At 44.2% G+C, this 22925-nt stretch overlaps 1 protein-coding gene across 1 annotated transcript in view; it reads right to left on the bottom strand.

Annotated features, from left to right (window-relative positions):
- Positions 1–569: 569 nt before the first annotated feature.
- Positions 570–22925, bottom strand: part of EIF3B (eukaryotic translation initiation factor 3 subunit B) — a 265490-nt gene continuing 243134 nt past the window's right edge. Inside the window, exons 15-19 of the mRNA XM_086940624.1 lie at positions 15246–15371; positions 15055–15132; positions 9290–9398; positions 1773–1885; positions 570–1101 (exon numbers count right to left, since the gene is read on the bottom strand). Of these exons, the coding sequence (XP_086796750.1) occupies positions 1788–1885; positions 9290–9398; positions 15055–15132; positions 15246–15371 (411 nt within the window). The 3' untranslated portion in view covers positions 570–1101; positions 1773–1787. The remainder of the gene's footprint in view (positions 1102–1772; positions 1886–9289; positions 9399–15054; positions 15133–15245; positions 15372–22925) is intronic.

Genomic DNA, 22925 nt, shown 5'->3' with positions numbered 1-22925 from the left:
AGTGTTAGTGCAAAGAAATGTATTGGCCAAACCTTGGCAAACAGAAATATTAAGATTGTGCAGTTCAGTAGATATTAAGTGCTGGTTACATATAGACCCATGATTTTATTATGAAGTTTTGCAGCTTTTGTTCCTTATATTCCCTATTTACTTGGCCCCTTAAAGATTATCCTTGCAAACACATGCGTCTGCATTTGTGAGTTGGCACCAAGGGGACATTATTTCATATTTAAAACTTTCACAGGATTACACCAAGCATGTGAATTTATTGTAGAACAGTACAGCAAACCCCCAGAAGTGAAGGCAAACCCCACATCAATGTATGAGATGGACACATCAGTTACTTCTGGTCCTTCATTCCATTTCTTTTATTGCACGACAACTATTTTTATTGGGTACGCAGTACGCAGTCTAGGATGCTCAAATGTTGGTATGCAGCTCTAAAATATATAATTATTGCTAAACTATGCTGGAAAAAAGTACAAAATAATAGGTGGAGTAAAGTAAGTTTCTTCCAAAACGAAGCCGAGCTGTCAAACGTTTCCCGGCACAGACAAAGGCAACACCAATTTTTCATATATAGATATTTTTATTTTCATTGTGAATCTGGAAATAGATTCACTCAACCTGAATGGAGGAGGATACAGCCAGTTGTAGTGCTGGTTCAGCACGCTAATGTATGCAGTTTGAAAATATATTTCTTTGTCAGTCCTTTCCCCAACACAAAACCCGCACGTCCACTTTGCTGGGAAGCAACAGAACAAAGTGCAAGTTTGTAGAATTCCAAGTGCATCCATGATACCTCAAGCAGGATTTTGTTAGCCCATCAATCACTGTCCTCAGCACACAGTCACGTCGAGTAGAAGTAATATCAGATGTTGGTAAGAAAAAGCACAAAGAAATGGATTTGAAACTTTAAAAGCAGCACTCTTTAAGGGCCCTCGTTGCAAAGGCAACACGTTCTTAAAGGCACTACAGTAACGTTAAAATAGAAATATTTGCTGCATTATCCATCCAGGTTGAAGTATGGATTAAAAACAAATCCCTGGAGATTTGGTGGCTCTGTCCAGAGGAAAATTCTCAATCCAAGTTATGATGGTGCTGAAACAGAGCAAGAAATGAAATCTCAGTTAACACTTGACAAGTTAGAAGAGTCTATGTACAATCAGGTCTGTTCAAAACACAACAAAAGGGAATATATTTTAAGGCTTACCAGAACCACTAACAAAACCGCAATATAATTCAAAAGGTATAAAACATCAAAGTCTGGTACATACAGAATACGTGCTAATATGAAGGTGGGAGATCACAGGACGGTGATCAGCAGCAGAGAAGTTTTTCATTGCCAAAGTAAAAACAAAACACCTGTGTTAAACACATAAGGAAGAAGCAAATAAGGAGTATTTCTGTTTTTTAAGTGGAAATTGCATCCTATATGTAAAAAAGCGAACTGGGTTGACAAAGACAACTGGAATCAAATATCAACACGTCCCTCAAAGGAAACCCTCGGAACACACACAATTTGATGCTTCTACAGCTTTTCATTTAACGAGTTACAAAAAAGGAGATTCATAGTCACTTAGTAGTATCAAATCAAAATGAGTATTCTTAATCCACCTTGGGTGGATAAGCTTTTTGCGATTGCTAGATTTCTGCTGTGGCTTATTGTTTGGCCTCGAAGAAATGAAGGGAAGCACAGTATACATTTTAAAATTAACAAGTCATTCACATTACATTTTCCCCAGATCCCCGATGAAGGAAATCAATCTCACCAACACTTGTCCGGATTACTCGTCAATGGGAATAATTTCTTCAGTGACGAAAAATTCTATGGTTTCTTCCTCCCAATCTTCCACGTTGCTGTCCAGCTCATCTGTGTCCACACCTGGTGTAGGAAAACCAAAATGAGCCACTACAGCACAAAACGCCCAACACATTACCGATTAAGTTTAACCATTTCGCTGCTAAACCTTTTCTCGCTAGAAAGCACAGCCTTTTTTTTTTTACACTTATGCAAATTAATGCTTAATAAATGCCTTCATATTTTTAGCCGCAACTGATATCCAGGTCATATTTTCACCTATCTTTCAAGCACACATGATTTACTCTTCATGGAATCTGAGAAAACAGCCAAAATTCGGTTGCTGTAATGTTTTCACTAATAACTGAAAAAAATATGTTTGTTTTAAATGGCATTGACACAAATTTTGCCTCACTAAAATAGATCAGTTTGCAGCTATTTGAAACAAACAGAAAGATGGGAAAACTTTCCCCTCCCAATATTTTTTTAATTGGTGATCTATATTTCCAGTATTTACGTTTTTCTAAAGGTTTGTATATATTGTATGAAAATAGGTGGAAAACCTTTTGGTGAACAAAAAAAGCTAAAAAAATATGTGAAAACAAGACAATGCACCCAAGGGCCTTTTCTGCAGGTTGGCAAATATTTTCCTGAAAAAGTGAATGTATGAAACAGTGAATGTAATGGTAACAAAAAGACAATGGTGATGAGATGTGTAACATTTTGTATTTAGAGCCCTATGTACAAAAGTAATAAACCGCTATGGTTTACAACTATTTTTCATTGTGTATTGGCTATGTAACACTTTAGAAATTAAAGAAAATTTAAAACCTATAATGCTACGGCATTGAGAGTTTCTGCAAAAGGTCCTTTAATGGATAACCAACGCAAAATTGTGCAAAAAACGAATGACAATAGTCAATGCCCCAACATCCTTCATTTCTACACTTCTATCACACGCAGATGAGACAATTAATTTTCCGAACAGTTTTGGCATCCATTAGGATGCATTAACTGAAGGCCTACACAGCCTTAAAAATGGATGTACAACAGCTGGCTTAAGATTAATATTGATAAGACTTAAATCTTGGTATTTTCTGTCAAGCTAGGCCTTAAACTCAAAATGGACCTCCAGATTTCCAATGCAACTTAGACCTATTCTACCTCCCTTTTCTAAAGATGATAGATGCTACAGACTATGTTTAGATCTAGAGTTGGGTTATACAAAGCAATTTATCTGAAAGCCTCTACACATCCTTTTCATAGACCTAAGACAATCCGAATCAAGCTACTAGATCAATAACCGCAGTCTCCAGTCATCTCTGCTTAGCCCATCCTTCCTAAACTTCGTTGGTTGTCTATCCCAAAAAAGATCCACTTAGAAGTCTAGTTCCCAATGATTTAAACGGATCTACCTTTTTTCTTTTTACAAAGGCTTACTAGATATTCTAATTCACATACTTTGTGATCTACATAATAAAATCTTCTGGTCACTCATTAAAAAAAATCTTTCTGTGGTCAATAATTTTCAGTTGTAGCACCTCAGCATTGGAACTGTCTCCCCTCTGAATTGAAAACGACTTTGTTTTGTACTTTAATTGCATTTACATAGCATTCATTATCTCTGGTTGAAGCTCTAATCTTCTCTTTGGGAAAAGACTTTAAACTTTTCCCTTTATTTAGTAAATTTGTCTTTTCTTCTAATGCTTCCTTATGCCTCACAGGGCACAGAGACCAAAGGGTGTAAGTTTGCGGTTTATATACACATAATATACAAAAAGTACCCCACATACGTGTGGGTGGGTATATTATACAGGCCACTAATGGGCCAAAAGAGCAAACCTACATGTCAAGTGATATTTTCCCATGGAAATTGGCCATTGGGAAGTTGTGGCTTGTATGATTACATTACATTTTGATACACAGAATCGCCCTTGAACATTACATTATTGTTCAAACAATCTTCCCATATAGGTGCCTCAAAACACGAGAATTTGATACCATGCTGCACACTTCTTCTGGAAATGGTACCCTACATTGATGTATGATAATCAGTAATACTAACTGGAGAAAGCTCGCCCATTGCTTCCTACAACCATTCTTGCCTGGCTTTTTGTAGTTTTGTTTTTATATCGCCCAAATAATGCCCCATGAGCCTTCAAAACGAGAGGGAAGGGGTACCTAAAGTCACACAAATATCAAGGTTACTAGGAACCTGCCTCGCGGCGGTTTCACAGTCACAACGAGGCAGTGTCCTAATGAGGAGGTAACCTTGATATCTGTGTGACTATAGGTACCCCTTCCCTCCCATTTTGAAGGCTTATGGGGCATAATCTGGGCGATATAAGTAACCCATTCAGCAATATACCTACTGGGGTATAGTATACTGTGCATGTTAAATTTACGTGCACCACTTAGTTAGGATTATATGTAAATATACAGTTGTTTTGATTCGAGTGTAGAAGGGATCTCTTCTAGGGCCTGTTTAGAAGCCGGGGGGAGGGTGCTTCGAAACATGTCGACACAGGAGACACTGCTCATTAAAGCATAGTATCTCCATCTCATTCCCCACTTTTAACGATACCAGCTCAAAGGAACATAGAAAAAAATTTTTTTCCACGGACCCAGGTATTTTTTTACTTGTTCACAATTCACTCACTTCTGACCCTTCCACTCACACTCCTACACCACACAGTATTGTTTTTCATAACCAGTGCTCCCATGTAGTCGTATGTCGCAGCACGCACCGTCCAGCAGCGGGCGGGAACACTCCGATGATGACGCAAGCCACCAAGGGTCCTTTTGGTGGGTGAGGGGTATTTGAACAAAGCTTTTGAACAAAGCTGTGGTTTCACACATTACATTTTTTACCCCGATGCTCCAATATTGGTATCTTCCATCTTGGAATGGTTGATAAATAATAAATAACAGTAGCCACATGGTGAAGGAGCAGGCATAAGTCATCATGCCATGCAACTGTGGCTTCATGACACGTATGCATGATTTACAAGTCATACTTTGTCTATGCTAAACAGTACGGCAAAAGAAACCGACAGACAATAGGTCTGCTGCACTGGCAGCCAAAAGGCAAGCCTATCTGTTTTTACCAACGCTTGTTTTCATAGCTGGTTCCCAAGGCAAAAATGTCATTTAGGGATACTATACTAAAAGGATACCTTTGCAAAAGACAAAAGACCTTTAACCTACACAGCTGAGTAGCAGAGAGCGCGGCTTCGTGTGTCTCAGTTCTACACATTATAAACATGGCCTTGTGGCCTCCAAGGTACATTTTGCAGGCAACTAATCTTAAGGTAAGACTTCAAACCAGACAAAAAGACTTATTCGAACATACCTGCTGCAAATTTTCTTTTTCAGAATATACTTAGGCAGCTCATTTTTTTGCCATAGGATATTAACAGGGGCATTATTGGTAAGTGACGTTTGTGTTATCAAAACAAATACATCTCTCAGAGGCTTCTGGTTACCAATTTTTCAAAAATGTGTGGTGTGTTGGATCTTTCCTGGATCCCTGTGTCACACTGCTACACCAGAGTGAATGGATTTGGACTATTTGTAAGTATCCCTCTAATCCTATATTGTACGTTTTATGTTAGGGTAGGCCCAGACATAGGTCACTTCCTTTCTCATAGACAAGGCCTAACTAGACTGAAAGGATTAGTTACTTACCTGTAATCCTAGTTCTCTTGCAGGGGTATACTCATTAAAGTCATAAGCACTGAATTATCTCCGCCCATGAGCGGGGACCCGGAACACAAACAATATACATATATATGTGTAAATATAACCAAAAGTACATAGTACTAAGTAATTATACACATATACATGAATAATCATAATATGCAGCCTAACATTAACACATAGGCTAATCAAACCAAACCTTACACGTTCTGAAGCATGAAAATATGCTGTATATAAATGCAATAAACAGGCATGAGCCTAAAATGCATTTCATAGCCATGAAAAACCTTTTATTTTCATCAAAGAACCTGTTGTAAACAGTTATTAGCCTAAAAAAGGCTGCATATGAAAAAATGTCTGTGTACAGAAAATCAGACTGGCACCCTGCCAGTCGTGGAAAACGCCCTTCGCAATGAGTCCCTGGTATCCAGTCCACACCTGATGGAACAACACACCGCATCCCGCCCCTCAACAAGGGCTTGGGCGAACAGGGCCCAGGCCCAGGCCTCCTCCGGGCACTGGGGCAGCATGTCCGCAACAGTGTCCCACAAAGAGTGGGTATAACGCCCCAAAAGGCAAGCAGTGTTGATAGGCCGCAACCCCAAACTCAATGAGGAGAACAGTTTCTTCCCAAACTGATCAAACCATTTGGATTCCCGATCCGGGGGAACAGTCGGGAATGCGGTCTAGGACTTAGATGTCTGGATCACCAGGCTCTCGGGGGTGGGGTGCACGGTCAGAAAGCAAGGGTCGCCGGGCGGTGGAGTCGGGCCACGTTCCGATCCACAGGGGGCACTGTGGAGGGCTTGGACCAGGTGCTCATCAGAACGTCCGCGAGGGCCTCATTGAACGGCAGCAGAGACTCCGAGGAGCTTACTGGCGGCTGAAGCACCTCAGTGAGGAGATTAGTCCTCACAGCCGCAGTAGGTAGCTCAAGAGCGAAGGCCTTGGCTGCCCTATGCAACACCATACGTAGCACCCTCCTCCGTAGCCACGGAGGGAGGAGAGATGAATCCAGTGTAGGTGGATGTGTCCAAACCACTGGCCTCCCCAAGCTCATCTGCCCAGTCCTGACTCAAATGGCACTGCCGTGCCAGAGGGTCCTCAGACCCCACCCAGTCCTTTCCTTCATCCATGTCCTGGTAAACAGGCTGGAATGACGGAGCCGGGTCGTAGGTGAAGGCGTCACCCATCGACGCCGGAGACGGCGCCGTTCCGACGCCGGACCCGGACTGAAACTGGGGCCAACTTCGTCCGAGGACTACGCCGGGAGCGAAACCATTGGGGTCGGCGCCAGCCGAGGAGTCGTAAGGTCAACTGGCGTCGACCGGGATCCAGGCACGGATCCCACGGGGGCTGCCGTCGTCGGGACCTAAGTCGACTACAGTGCCGGGGCCGAAGCATCCGACGGCGCCGGGGCCGGAGCCACCGGCCTGCCAAGGCCCCCAGTCGGGTCTGCAGGGCCCGAAGGCGCGCCTGCAGGCCTCAAAGGAGGGAAGTGAGTCCTCATGGCAATGAGGAAATCCCGAATCTCCTCCGGCGACACTCGCAGGCCAGGGACCGGAGGCTATGGACTAGAGGGAATGGGCCTGGTGGCGGCGCCTGCGGCTCCAGCGGAGCTGCGCGGGCAGTGTCGCCCGAACCCTCAGCCGCGTCGCGCAAGGGGAGTCCGAAGAGCGATGTCGTCTCTTCGACCTTTTCTCTGAGTGCCTCGACTTACCGGAGGATTTGGAGCCAGACGAGGGATGGTGATGACTCGATGAGCGATGACTGTGGCTCCGCGATCGGTCCCTCAACTTCCTCCTCGAGCGGCGCGGAGCCAACTGCCGGATCTCTAGTAGCTTGCGGGACCTCTCCCGCCTAGCTTCCGAGGTCAAGGCCCGGCAGTCGGGGCACGACTTGTCGTCGTGGTTGGACCCGAGGCAGTAGAGACACCGATGGTGGGGGTCGGTCACCGACATCAGGCGGTGACAGGCGTCGCACGGCTTGAAGCCAGGCATCCCTACGGCACCAGGAGTCGAAGTCGACTTGAAAGAAGTTCCAAAATAGATCCAAAACGTTAGTCAAAAAATGACTAAGAGTACTGCTCTTTCCGGATCTGCGCTAGCTGGCACAGAAAAAAGAAGAACTGACGTCAGCGCGCGAGGGTGGCGTCTAAGTACTCAGACGGTGTCATTCCGGTGATCACGACGCCGACGACAGACGCGGAGCCGCAGACTACGCCTACCGACGCGCAAGGCTACTGCTGATGAAAACTTTCCGGATCCAGCCTGACTCCTGGGGATATTCTAAGGTAAGAAATCCAACACTAACCTGTTTCTTTCAGATATTAGATCGTGCTCCAGACAGTACAGTCCAGAAAGAGACAAACGGCGCGGAGGTCGGCCACAGACATCGTGCGGCGGCAGGCCCTGCAGTATTTAAATCCAGGCATCCCTACACAGCACCAGGAGTCAGGACTCAAAGAAATAGAGACAAAAGTTAACAAATTTAGTCAAAAAATGACTAGGGTACGTGCTCTAACCGGATCTGCGCTTGCTGGCGCGGAAAAAGAAAAAACTGAAGTCAGCGCGAATTGGTGGCACCTAAGTAGTCTCCGTGACGTCATCTTGGCGCGTACGACGCCAGCGACAGACGTGGAGCCGCACGATGCCACCTACCGATGCGTAGGGGTACTGCTGAAGAAAAACTTTCCGGACCCAGTTTGACGCCTGGGGATATTCAAAGGTAAGGAATCTCTCACTAACTTGTCTCTTTCAGATACTCATTTCACAGTTTATATTTTCAGAGTTTTTGTACAGTGCCATAGGCAAATAGGTTTACAAGGACATTGGAGGAACAAACCATTAGAAGAGAAGCCACAAACTCACTAAAAAAGTCTTTAAGAAGGTGCACTACTGAAAATACAGAGTAGACACCAGTGACTACACAATATTAATTGTTATGTTTCCTTGTGTGTCCTGGTTTTACCCAATGGGGATAGCAGAGTGAATCCTGGAGCATGGTGTCAAAGCCTTAGAGCTCCAAGGTACTGGAGATGGTGTGATTAACCCAGAGTGTCAATGTCAGTTCTCAAGAGGACACAGACAGTCATTGCAATATTTCCTTACTGAGATGCTTGGTTATGCCCTCCAAAAGACATCTCCATGTATTTATATCATTATTATAATTATCAAGTGACACTGAATCTTACAGTGGCAACAGAAAAAGTCAGAGGGCAATGCAGACGAAAGACTTAAAATTGACAAAGATGAGACTAGACCCAAGAAAAAACGCATTGCAGCATAGAGGATTGAAACGCTTTCTCGCTTAGTTAGCGACAATTATTTTGAAATATCAAAGATTTTCACTATTCTGAGACGTTTCTACAGGCAGAGAGTCGGGTCATATACTAAACCTGACAATATGCCATGAGAAAAAAAAAATCAGTTCAATTTATAGGAAAAACCTACTGCATAACAAGACTTCACTTTCACACATGCTTTCTTGTTTTCTCACTAAATTCTTTGTTACATTTTGCATTAAAATGCAGCATTTGCCACTTTTTTCAAAATTTTCTGGGGGTGGGGGGTGAATCACCCAGAATACCCTAGGTCGGTAGGGCTCGCTCGCTTCTCATTCCCAATTTTTAGGCCCCACCACTTTGAAATGTCAGCAGACGCCACTGGCTGTATACCAAGTTGCTGCACTCCAACCTCACCTCCCTTCTTTCCATGCCTGTATTTCTAAAAGGTACAGTTGCCACATATCCCCAAATATCTCAATTGCACAATTTACAGGAAAGCTTACCTCCTCGCAGTGACATTCGCTCTTCTCTCTGCTCCTGGAACAGACCCTGAGCCCTTTCCTTGTATTTACGGAACTCATCCAACATATTTCTCCTCTTGTCTACCAATTCCTATTAAAAAGGAAAAAATATATCGATTAGGAAATAACTTTTGGAACATTCACTGTAAACATTTTTTAACTATGTAGCAAGTTGAATACATGGGTATCTTCATTAAATTCATAAACTTAATTCTATGTCAGGACCCGGAGGCGAGGATTTGGCTGTTCTCTCTTCACTTAGTTTTTCTCAAGCAGCCATTTTCGAAAAATCATTTAAGCCATATTACTACATTTACCCATGAACAACTGGGAAAAAAGAAACAGAAACAGTCCATCCAATCATAGCGCTGCCATCTGTGTAATCGTCCCTGAAGCCCTTTTATCTCCTCCTTTCTCCGCTGCTCCAGCAGCAATTCAGATAAGTGCAGCCTCCTCATGTTTTATTGTTACTGTTTATTGCCTTGTTATGTGTGCGGCGACTTGAACGCCGACCACTGATATTTTGGAATTGGTTTTGCCTCAATCGTGGGTACGATCTCGCTCCTATGCGGTTGTTTTGCAATCTCTGCCGGCTTGCATGCTCATGTCTTCTGACCGCCAGAGGACCCACATACTCTTTCACGCGGTGCATGTCCTTGACGCGCCCCCCCCCACGCAGCCGGAACACGTCTATTTCACTGTCGGCTTGCAGTGAAGCGCTCCGACATAAACATGGTGGAAGGTCTTGTCAATTACCGCTCGCATCGACAAAAGAAGGGTTTTTCTTTTTTGTCAGGGCAGAGTTTGTCATGAGAGCTATTAATAATTAGCTATGCGAACCATTGCCTGAAGAAAGCAACACCCTGCTGGGTTAGACTAGCCTCACCCTTTAGGGACCTCCCAGGGTGTTTTTCAATCCCCATAAATCACTGGGGTGCACGTCACAAATTCTCTACCTCCCCTTTAGGAGACTAAAGGGCTCAGACATTGCCCGATAATGGAATCTGCCATATTGCAATACCCCATTATGGAGTTTGAGGATACTGAGGACTATGTGGAAGAAGAGGAGGTTACCTACCTCCCAATTGATGAGCACTTTTGCGAAGTGATGGACGCTTCCATCTTCAAGGCTGATTCACAGGTGGTAGCTTCCCCCTGGAGAAGAAGATCATGGCTCTCCAGGCGCAATGCCAAAAAAACCCTTAGGCAAAGGGAAGATATTACAGGGCCACCGCCCCCACTCCCAACCTCCAGGGCAGCCTGCTAACCCTGCTCCCAACCAGTCCCAGATCCTCAACAAGTGGAAGGACGACCGTGGGGTCCATTTAGACGCTTTCTCAAAGGCGCTCAAGGACTCCCAGCCCTTGCTAGACTCTCAGACTCCTGGTCCCACAGGGAATTCCCAATCCACGCCTCCACAATCTCATCAGGGGGATGGGGATGACTCGCCCAATACATTGGACGGGGATCATTCTAGACCTTGGCACCCAACTACCAGCCCATTAGCTGACGCTGTCCCACCCACGGACACAGTACAAGCCTTGGAGGGGGACTTGCTGGACCCCGATGATTTGTTACACGTACGTTTGGCGGTGTGGTGCCCTGCACCAAAGGTAGCAGCCTATATGGCAAGCCGCCTGAGGAAACCTCTCGATAAGGAGGTGAGGACCTGCCTTAAGGCAGAATTCCCTATGCCATCTTTGAAGGGAAAGGTAGCCGCCACTCCAGAAATAGACGCCAAGATGGCCAACTTCCTCACCAAATTAGTCCGTGACCCCAAGAAGGGCATTGATAGGTCAGGGCGCTCGTGCTAGGATAAGCTCCTGGACGTGGCAGGCTCAATTGCTAAAATCATGGATATGGCAGAACTTTCCAAAGCCTCTGGATACCTCATTTCACCTGACGCTTTAGCCGGCTGGGCTCAGAGCGCCTTTATCTTCCTGGGAAACGCGAACTGCGTGATTTCTACCGAACAGCGCAGATCGCTGTTGATTAAAATTGACTCAAAGTTGGGAGAGCACTCTACCTTGGAAGCAGGCACAAACCACTGTTTGGGGGCCCATTTATTAGTGAGCTAGGCAAATTTTTCAATACTTTCAACTCACTAGCAAAGCTCAGACCTCTATTAAGAGGATATTCACACCCCGTGTTTTTGCCACAGCCGGTCGAGGTAGGGGGTGCTCGACCAGCCCTTCCTTCCAGCAAGCATCCAGAGGTGGCAATTCCCGCCTGGGCCAGTGGCAGGACTCTAACAAGTTTGGGAGCTTCTACCAGACTAAGCCCTAACCTTGCCGCCGTGGGGGCAGAGGGAGATCCAGAGGCTGCAACTTCAACAATGCACTAGGTGAGGATACAAGATCCAGTGGGCATTCAAATTGGGAGTTGCCTGGCCCTTTTCTGTCAAACTTGGAAAAGCTCTCCTCAGATGATTTGATCCTTTAGACAGTTGAAGGTTTTCACAAAGAATTTTATGGGCTTCGTAGCAGACACCAGACCTCTGGTCTTTTCCAAGGAACAGGAAGTCCTAATGAAACAAGAGATAACCAGTCTACTGCAGAAAGACATGATAGTAAGAACGAAGGTTCACCCTCATGGCTTTATTAGCAACCTTTCCTTAGTAGAGAAAAGGGAAGGCAGGCAACGTCCGGTTGTTAATCTCAAGGAGTTCAATGCATGGCTCCTGCACTGTCATTTCAAGATGTAGAGCATCCATCTTTTGAGGGACCTCCTCCAGATTCTGGATTGGATGGTCTGTTTGGACCTTAAGTACGCCTATTTTGCGGTCCCATTTTTCCCCCTCACAGACAATTCATGCAGTTCCAATGGGGCTCCCAGGTGTTCGTGTTTGCATTCCTTCCTTTCGGTCTATCATTAGCCCCTTGGTGCTTAACCAAGCTGATGAGGACGGTTGTGGAACATCTGCAGGCATGCAGGGTGAAACTAATAATCTACCCCGATGATATTCTGATCATGGACCAATGCCCGCAACGTCTCTCCCTAAGCTTGCAGATCGCCGTGGACCTTCTGGAGTCATTGGGGTTCGTCATCAACACGGAGAAGACATTTTGTTTCTGTTAAAGGAAAGAGGTTCAACGTCAGGTTTTTTTTTTATTAATTGCTACTTGGAAAATGTAGTTTATGTTTCGGACTCTAAATGCACTTAGAGGTTTTTGTCAAGTGAGCTGTCTGACCATTATAAAACAAAAAGCTGTAAGATGTCAGTTTTGTTTCTAAAACTGAACATTTAAATAGCTTGTAAATGAACAGTACAAATATTTCAAAATATATCAGGAATTACGAAAGCACTTTTTTTGTAATTGAGAAGTTTGATGCAAACACAGATTTAAAAAGGAGCAAAACAAATCAGAACACTTTACTTGTAGATGTGAAAATGACCAATATTTACAGAAACTTGATATCCAAACATTGTTGTTCGAACAATACCTAGTTTTATCAGTAAAACTGCATGTCAGTGGGAATTTGTGGCCATTTCAATGTAAAATCTGCTGATTACAAATTACAGTGTGCTACCATTTCATGCTTTAGTTATGCATTTATTAAATTTATTGGTTTTAAACATGATTTTGAGAAACATGCCAGCCCCGCCCTGATGACAATGCTGTTAACGAACTAAAGAGGCAAGTCGGAGTATATGTGTATCCTTTATGTGGGTAGGTGTGTATTATATATCGAGCAAACTTTTAGCTTGTTAAATCAAACAAAAGAGTTTTTTGTACAGCAGAGATGCTGAACTTGCATATTTGAAGGTGCTCCCAAAAGAGGTAATGAAAAAAATGACAGCTCAGTGAATTTAAATATTTGCCAGGATCACATCATTTGAAACCAGTTTATGGATCAAAAGCATTACAATTAAGTCGGATAGATTATTTAAGTCACTAGACCTGTAGGTCTAGCAAAATTTGTATGATTTTTAAATGCCTGTGGTTCCTGGAGGAGAACATCTGGAGCCAAAGATGTGTGTTGCCTTGCCTCTTGCCTAGTAACTGGGAGGGCAAGAGCTGGCTTTACCCAGGTGACCACCAGTACATCCGTGAGGGCCTCACTGATGGGAAGCGGAGGTTCTTGGTTAGTTTGGCCTTGGTTAAGCACTTCAGTTAAAACATTTGTCTTCACCTTTGCTTAGGTAAGGGTGAGATCCAAAAACGCTGGCCGCCCTCCTAGCCACTGTTGTGAATGAGACAGACTCCTCGGTTTCCTTAGCTGGGTTTGAGGTAGAAAGGACAATATCTGGAAAAGTGGCTAGTCCACTGGCATCTGTCAGATCCAGAAATAGGCTTTAGTCATAATAAGGGGGATCATCACCATTATTTTCTATTGGCATCAGCAAGAGGTTGGGAGGTTTATGGGTCAGAGTAGGCATACATGTTTTGCTTGTAACCTTGGAGGTAATAAATTAGTTTCAGAGTCTGATAAAACTACTGACTCCCTGTCTGGCTCTGTTGGAGCTGGCGTCGAGACCCATGGTGTTGACCGTGGTGCCATAAGTAGCATTGAATATTGTGTTGCACTGGATTCAACAGAGCCAGGGACGGTCCTGAAAGAAGGTCGAGAGGAGCAGTTGGCATCAAGGACTAGTCAGCCAGTGGTAACCCAACTGAAGGCCACCCTGGATCATTAGGGCCCATAGGCGCTGTCGAATGATCCAGAGGAGTGCCAAATATTCTATCCAAGGTCAATTTAAACTCGCGGAGCTGTTGAGGTGTCGCTGAAGACTCAAGAAAATCAGGTCAATCACAGAATCGATTCTGAAGGGGAGTTGGGGATTAGGGGCTATTACTCCGTGTCTTGGTAGTAATCGGGGCAGTGAACCACTCTGATTAGTGGTGTGACAACGAGACCCCGTGCTTCAACTTCTTGTGCTTTTTGGATTGCTTTGACATACTGGAATTCTTGGGCTTCGAAGATAAACAATCGCAAGAGCGGAGAAGGAAATTAAAACAAATTTGCACAGCCCGATCAGGACTTTAGACTTTCTCAGAAGTTCTGTGACTGCAAGTTTGGCTTTCCGATTGCAGATTCCCGCCTTATTCATCTCCGCACATTCACGAGACGCAGTCATGCCTGAAGCAAAGGCATCTTGGGTACCTATTGCTGACATTTGTCAGTTGCAGTCATTGCAAGATTAAAACCCTGTAGATTTTGGAGGGATATATTCCTTGCACATTGGTAACCTTTTGAGGGTCAGGAATACTGTCAGAGAATTAAAAGGAGCTCGGAAGATGTGGAAAGCAAGGAACAGACATCTGCGCATGGAGGTGGTGCAGATATATAGTCCCCAATGTCGCATACGGAACAGGACGGATCTGACCCAGAGCCACACACTGCCACCTATCGAAGCAGGTGAGAATGGATATCAACATTCTCCAGATCCAGTCTCAAATTCACATGGTGATGAATCTGCGGTTAGAAGTCTATAAGAAGAGCATTTTTGTTGGCACTCACAAAGGAATTTCAATGTCAGAGCAGTCAAGTAACAATTGTTACAAAATCTAATAAAAAAAATCAAAATAAGTCAGCTTTATCACACCTTGTAAAAGTCACACAAGATTGTAGACCATCCAAACCGGGATACAATTTGTCTGATCATATTAAGATACACTGGACTTTACAGCTCCATTCAGAAGTTACCTTCCACATAATCTGTTCAGAAGAGCAAGCATCTAGTGCTTTTCAAAATAAACAAAACAAATATGTAAATCCATGAGGAAAAAAATCTCTAATCGTACCTTAGAGGCCTTGGACTGGCTTAGACGATCCTTCTGTTCAAAGATCTTCGAGTACTTCTTCAAATCCTTCTTAATGGTCTGCAACAAAGAACAAAAGAGAGATACTTTGCATGAAGCTTTCAATTGATGACACAGGAAAACCCATACCACAAACACAGTATGAGATTAGGAGGATGGAGGCCACTTCACACCTTTATTTGATCTTGGCTAAGAAGAGTTGGAGGTCGAGGTCTCCAAAGCAGCTGGCAGAAACGATCTTTACTGTTCTTTTGGAGAAGACGTCCTTGGAAGGTCCACAACCAGTAGGCATTATCCACCTGAGAAAGTGAGAGTATTGTTGGTCTATGATAATTTTAAAGTTTCAAGAAGAGGGGTTTTACAAGACTAGAAAGGGAGGCTACTAGGTTTACAAATAAATGAATTAACGCATACCCATCCCTCCACACACATATAGAAATCATCACTTGAAATTCTTCACATAAACTTTCCCACAATGCAATATATGACCCAACCCATTTAACAGGATAGTTACAACTTTTTCCATTCTGGCAAACTCTCTTCACCAAATACCATTCTAATTTTTTAAAATGAAAAAATGGGAAATATTTATTTTTTGCCTAAGCATCCCTTAGAATATTTCAGCCTTTCAATGATAGGGAAACATAGTTTTATCAGATTAATTCTGCATCCATACTTATTCTGGTGAGAGCAATACTACCATGAAAAATGTCATGACAGTTGTGGGTTTCAAATTGATCGATCTAGATCTTTAGCAATGTCGTGTTGGAGAAGATTTCTGAGTGCAAAACAACTATTTAATCGGAATAAAAAAAACGAGGGGACCAATTACCATTGGCGTTTCAAAAGAAATGCGTTACTTACCTGTAAGGAATATGCTACTTACCAGTATGCATCTGTTCTTGGCATGTAGGGCTGCTGACATTCATATCTGTGCATAGATCGCCGCCTAGAGTTGGGTCTGGATGATTGCACATTGTTGTCCTGGAAGAGTCTTCGAAGTATCACGAGATAGGTGGCTCCATCTGTTTCAGTAAGGTGAGCCTTCCTCTATCCCTCCATCCTTTGCTGGTATGCACATTTTATTATAATGTTTCTGGTTACTGAGTATTGATGATTCATAGTCGCATGATATGTATTATCTGATGACTTGCAATGTTCCACCAGAAATGTGCACAATGTATTGCTTGCTACTCTGATTCAGGCATGTGAATCTATGAAAGACACCCCTAATACTGGATAAGAAATGCGTTACTTACCTGTAACTGCAGTTATCTAGTATTGGTGTCTTTCATAGATTCACATGCAACCCTCCCGCCTCCCCTGGAAGGACTCACCTATCTCTTCATCAATGCTACGCCTACCTAGCTTGGTGCGTACGAAAATCTGAGAGACAGGCTCCTGACAGGAAGGTTCTAGAGGGAGGTGTTATCTGATTGGCTCTCTTCTAGAGTTTGATCATTTTTACAAAAGGACATAGATAGGCTACTAAGGTGGGACCCTTAGGCCTACTTCTCTCGATGTATGTCTATGGGACATTACTTTTCTATATACCGGAGACTCCAGTCTCGACAACGGGGAATGATTCAGGCATGTGAATCTATGAAAGACACCCCTAATACTGGATAAATAGAGATACAACGGAAATAAGATGCTTACCTCAATTTGCATAGTTAAGGAAATCTTTATTGTTTACGAAATTGGAGCTATTTCTCACTTGCATGATGGCTTGGAGCGTTAAGACCACCCCTTGGCATCATCCACTTCATTCAAATTCTTAGTTTTATGTACCAAGACTTCTACTTACGAACTCCGACCAGAGAAAGCCGCTTTCAAGGGAAAAAATTGGCATACAAATAACAAATAGTTTCTTACCTGTCGGTGTAGTTTTGCAGCTTGAAGATCTTTCTGGATTCACTATGCTGTGCATTATTCCGCGGTCTTGTGGTTGAGTCCGGAATCGTAGTCTTTTTTTTGGTTTTTTTTCTGTTTTTTTTTCGTAGCCCAGGTGGGCATCGACGTCCCACCTTTTGGTGTATTTCCGGTGACGTCGGCATGCATCCTGCGGAAGCGCTCACTCTTGGGCGCCATCTTCTGATTCTTTTTCCTCGTGTTCGTTCTGTTACCGAAGTTATGGCAATGCTTAACTAAATTATTCACCGCTTTAACCTCTAAAGTTTGTTTTTCCCAGTATTGTCTTTGTTTAAACACCCTTTTCTCTCCAGCCTCATCTTTCTGGCGGAGGTAGGTGGGTTCGCTAGTGAATCCAGAAAGATATTCAAGCTGCAAAACTACACAGTCAGGTAAGAAACTATTAGTTTTGCAGCATGAATCTTTCTGGATTCACTATGCTGTGCATAGACTTTGTAGCGGTTTCTCATGTTTCTGGCGGCTGGGTGGAAGATGAGCGTTGGTTATTGAATATGTGCTGAAGCACCTTTTGTCCGACTTGTGCTTCCTAGTTCATCTGTATATCCACACAGTAGTGCTTCGTGAAAGTGTGTACTGAAGCCCAGGTTGCCGCCAGGCATATGTCCTGAATGGGTGTGTTAGCTAGGAAGGCTAATGTAGCCCCCTTTTTCCTGGTAGAGTGGGCACGAGTCTGTAGCTGTACCACTCTCCAATAGGAGGGCCACCGGACCAAACACGGTAAGACGCAGGAGTCTGACGGGTTAGCCACGGGGATTACAATCCCCGTTACATAGAGGGATAATCCTATATAATAATGTACCGATGCACTATTGCAGAGAGAAGCCGTGGGCAACTCAACAGGACGGGGAACCCAGAGGAAAGAAATTAGAGTCAGTCAGCCATTTGACAACAAGATCATATAAATAAAATTGGTAAGAAGTTAATAAGAAATTATGTAGCTTGCCAGCAATCGACCGAGGCAGCACTCTAGATAGTAATAGCATTTAACTTATGTTTCAGGTAACAAGTCATACGAACTGAAAGAAACTGAGATATAGGCGGACTCGAGGAATTATCATACCTATCACAAGGTATCCCTTTTTTACATTCTCGCGAACAAACATGGACTTAGCCCAATAATATCAGAGAAGTAATTCACCTATCCTTAATTATGCAGCTTTGAAAAAAAATGTCTGGAGTCTTGAAGTCCCGAAAAACCACAAATGAGATAACTAACATGTAAACAGGTAAAAAACGAACAAAAAACATGTTCCCCTATCGAATAAACGAGGTAGAAACCATCACCAAAGACGATGCAAATACCCAATAGATCAAATAGGTGCATAGAAATGAGCAGCCAAACAGACCAGCATGAAGATCAACTATATTTTTGGGACCCATTTTGTAACCCATTATAATGGTCCCAAACTTATACCACTCTAACACCGATACATAGACCAATGCTATAATAATAATGAGTTGGAAAAACAAGAAAATGATGCCCATTTATTATGCACAAATAGACCCCTGGGCAAGCATCCAGATAGGTATGGAGGACCAGCAGTGAAACATGGGGGCCCCATAGAAATTGACTAGCAACAGGCGATTTATAAATGTATAGTATATATTCTAATGACAAAATTTAGGAGATTCGTTCCCGTGTATAGTATACCATCCCTATGACTGTATAGAGCATGACAGCTTAGGAACTATGAAGTGCGAATGATCATGTTGCATGAATTCTTACAGCATATTATTTACCCCTAGGGGAATCCCTGACAAGTTGCAACCATCCAGTGCCCAGTGTGTAGGAGAGACCAATTGTACAGTCTTGAAAAAGATGGCACAGTATCAATAAATAGCCATCGAAATGCGTCAACGCAGCACATACACAATCAAGAGAACTAATCTACTCTGGAGTCAAGAAAACAACGGGCCTAGGCTTAGATTTTGATAACAGTAGCGTCTCAGATGTGTAACTTTTATGACTGATTGTTCATGTCTTTAGTATGTCTCTCCCTTTATGTACATTTTTTCCATTGTATAACCCAGTGCAAAATACTTAGTATTGCGCTTTTTAAACAAATGAAGTGTATGATATTGTGTTTATGAATTTTTAAATGTTACATTGTGAATGTATTTTTTATTATGAAGAACCTCTCTTTATAAATTGTCTAATGATTTTGTATAAAAGTAAAAGACTTTTTTAAGAATAAATGTTTTAATTATACAATAAATGTGTGGATAGCAGGAATTCATGCAAATAGGCATGAAAACATTAGTGTGTTAGCCAAGGGACAAATCTTTTCTTTACTGTTTAAGTACTCCAATCCCCTGGCACATAAGGGGTCTCTCTCAACAAATTTAGGCACGAGTCCCTCCTTCCAGTTCCTGTCCTGCCTGCCTGTGGCAGAACTGTATTGTTTGTGAGATCCATCTTGCAATTGTTCCTTTAGTTACTGGTTTCCCCATGAAACTCTTTGCGAAGGACACAAAGAACTGTTTTGTCTTCCTGTGTTCCTTTGTTCTCTCAATGTAGTGCATGACCGCCCTTCTGGCGTCTAGGGTGTGCAGAGCTCGTTCAGCTCTTGTGGCCGGTTTCTGGAAGAAACTAGGTATTTGTATGGTCTGGTTCATGTGGAACCTTGACACCACCTTTGGCATGAAGTGTGGGTCCATCCTCATTACCACCCTATCATTGTGGATCTGTATGTAGGGTTCCTGTAGCTTTAGTGCCTGTAGCTCGCTTACTCTGCGCAGTGAGGTGATTGCCATCAGGAAAGCTGTTTTCTTGGTCAGCATCTCTAGGGATGCCCTATGGATTGCCTCGAAGGGGTGTTTCATGAGCTCCGTAGGACTAGGTTAAGGTTCCATGCAGGCGGCGGCGCCCGCTTTGGTGGTGCAATCCTCTTTGCCCCTTCCAGAAATCTCTTAATCACTTGTGATGTGAAGAAACTCCTACAAGTTTCTCTTCTTGCGTAAGCGACTATTGCTGCCAAGTGAACTCTTAATGAGGATGAACTTAAGTTCTTGTCGAGCAGGTGTGTGAGGTATCTTAGCACTGTTGAGTCCTTTGGCATTTTGTTGTGAAGTTTTTCTCTCCTGCACCACAATGTAAATCTCTTCCATTTTGATACATAGCACCTTCTTGTGCTGGGCCTTCGTGCCTCCCGAAGTACCCTTACGGTGCTCTCTGGAAGTTTCAGATGCGCAAACTATGTCCTCAGGAGCCATGCTACTAAGCTCAGGCTCTCTGGCTCTGGGTGCAGCACCTCCTCGTTTTGCATGGAGAGTAGGTCTTTCCTTCTCCCGAATCTGTGGGGTGCACTCTGCGCCATCTCCACGATCTGCGAGTACCATGTCTGCCTGGCCCACTGCAGTGCGACCAGTATGAGTGTCATGTTGCTCTTTCTGCACTTGCTGAGTACTCTGTGCATCAGAGGTATCGGGGGAAAAGCGTAAGCAAATGTCCTCGACCAGTCTTTCCATAGGGCATTCCCCAGGGACCCCTCCCCTGGCAGTCTGGATGCGAAGTTTTGGCTTTTGCATTCTGGCGTGTTGCAAATAGGTCCACCGACTGTGTCCCCCACCTGTCGAACAGCCTCCTTGTTTCCTGTGCATTGAGCTCCCACTCGTGGGATGCCGATGTCGGTCTGCTGAGCCAATCTGCCTCTACGTTGTCCTTCCCTGGTAGATGTATGGCTAGCAGGTCTATGTTGAGAGGGATGGCCCATGCCCATATTTCCTGCGCTGGCTTTGACAGCGGAGCTGATTGTGTTCCCCCTTGCTTGTTGATGTAGAACATCGCTGTTGTGTTGTCTGTCTGGATCAACACTCTGGTTGTACAGTTTTGTCTGGAAAGCCTTTATAGCGAGGAAGATTGTCTTCAACTCCAGGTAATGGATGTGTTTGCCCGCATCCACTGGTGTCCACAGGCCCCTCACTGAGTTTCTTCATGTGAGCTCCCCATCCCTTCAGGGATGCATCTGTGGTGATGGTCACTGTTGGCGGTGGTGGTGGTGGCGTTCGAGGTTTTCCCCTGGTAATGTTCCTCATGTTCCACGATGCCATTTCTTTCTGCACTGCGTGCGTTACAACCACTAGATCCTCCCAATGACCTGTAGATTGTGACCATTGTTCCTGTAGCCATTCCTGTAAGGGTCTCGTGTGCAGCCGCACATTTGGCACTCTGTGTATGCATGATGCCATCATGCCCATAATTTTGCTCGCTGTTCTCACTGTCCGAACTTGCCCCTTCTGGTAGAGCCGTGTCTCCTTCACCAGTGCTAGCGATCTCTTGTTGCTTGGGAACACCTTGCTCTGCAAGGTGTCGATCTGTGCTCCCAGGAAGATCTTTATTTGTTCTGGCTCCATTGAGGATTTGCCCCAGTGGATGGAGAATCCCAGGTTCATCAGAATGTTTGTTACTCTTTGTGCGTGCTCCTTGCACGTCCTGTATGATCTTGCTTTTATTAGCCAGTCGTCCAGGTAAGGGTACATGTGTATTCCCTCCCTTCGTAGGTGTGCCGCGACCGTTGCTAGGCACTTTGTGAAGACCCTTGGTGCTGATTTGAGTCCGAATGCCAGTGTTGTGAACTGGTAGTGGTCTTCTCCTATGGTGAATCTTAGCAGATGCTTGTGAGCCCTATTTATTGGGATGTGCAGGTAGGCATCTTTGAGGTCTATGGTGACCATGAAGTCCCCGCCTTGTAATTGAGGAAGTACCTCTTGTAGGAGGTCATTTTGAACTTTTGTGTTTTTATGAATTTGTTTAAGAATCTGAGGTCCAGGATGGGTCTCATTGTTTCGTCTACCTTTGGTACCAGGAAGTATGTTGAGTACACACCCCTGTTTTTGCAGGAGCTCTTTTGCTTCTGCTTGCAGCAGCTGTAGCTCTGTCCTTGCTAGCTGTCTTCTTGGTTTTTTGGCTGTTGGTTTCCCTTCCAGCTCTATGCAGTACCCGAACTGTAGGATGTAGAGAACCCATTTGTCTGAAGTTATTGACTTTCATTCCTGGAGGAAATGCCTTAGCCTTCCTCCCACTGGGCTTACATGTTCTCGGGTTTTCAATTTGTGTGACCCCTGTGTGTTGTTCTTGTGCTTCATCCAGTGGGCTCTTGCTTGGGTGAGCACATGTTGTTTTGGCAAGTCACTTGAGGGGGGTTGCTGGCCCCCTCTCCTGTTCTGACCATGTCTGTTCCCTTTCCCGCGAAAGGACTAGTCTCTCTGCTGGTACTGCCAGGGTTGTTTGTTGCCCTTGTTGCGCCTGGTTGTCTGCCTGGTGGGCTTGTTGGAATGCCTGGTGTGATGTTCCTGGTTGATTCCCACCTCTCCCATTAGGTCTCAGAGATGGGGTGCCTCTTTTAGTACCTCTGAACTGCAAAGCTCCCATGGACCTTGCGGTTTCGTTATCCTTCTTTAGTTGGCTGAGCTTCTCGTCTACTGGGTCACCGAACAAAGTTTCTCCATTGAACGGGGAGTTAAGGATGCTGTGCTACACTTCCGGCTTGAAGCCTGAAATTCTTAGCCAGGCTTGTCTCCTTTCTGTAACGCCCATCATCATGAGCCTGATTGAGGTGTCTGCTCCGTCCAGGGCTGTTTTGATGCAAGAATTTGCCACCTTCTTCCCCTCTTTTACTAAGCTTTCAGCTTTCTCCTTGAACTCTTGAGGCAAGTTTTTTATTAGCTGGCCCAGTTCCTCCAGGATTTGGTACTGGTGTCTGCTCAGAAGAGCATTGGAATTTGCAATGCGCCAGTGCATAGCGGCATTCTGTTCAATTCTCCTCCCTACTAAGTCATCCTCTTGCTTTCTTTGTCTGGAGGTGGTCCTGAAGTAGTAGGTACATTGGCCCTCTTTCTTGCTGTGGCTGCGATGGAGTCTGCAGAGACCGTGCCCTGGATGTAGGGTGGGTCTTTGGAGGAATGTTTATATTTCTTCTCCG

Source organism: Lissotriton vulgaris, chromosome 10 (genome assembly GCF_964263255.1).
Source record: "Lissotriton vulgaris chromosome 10, aLisVul1.2, whole genome shotgun sequence".
NCBI classification, from domain to species: Eukaryota; Metazoa; Chordata; class Amphibia; order Caudata; family Salamandridae; genus Lissotriton; species Lissotriton vulgaris.
This window is presented reverse-complemented; position numbering and strand designations above follow the sequence as displayed.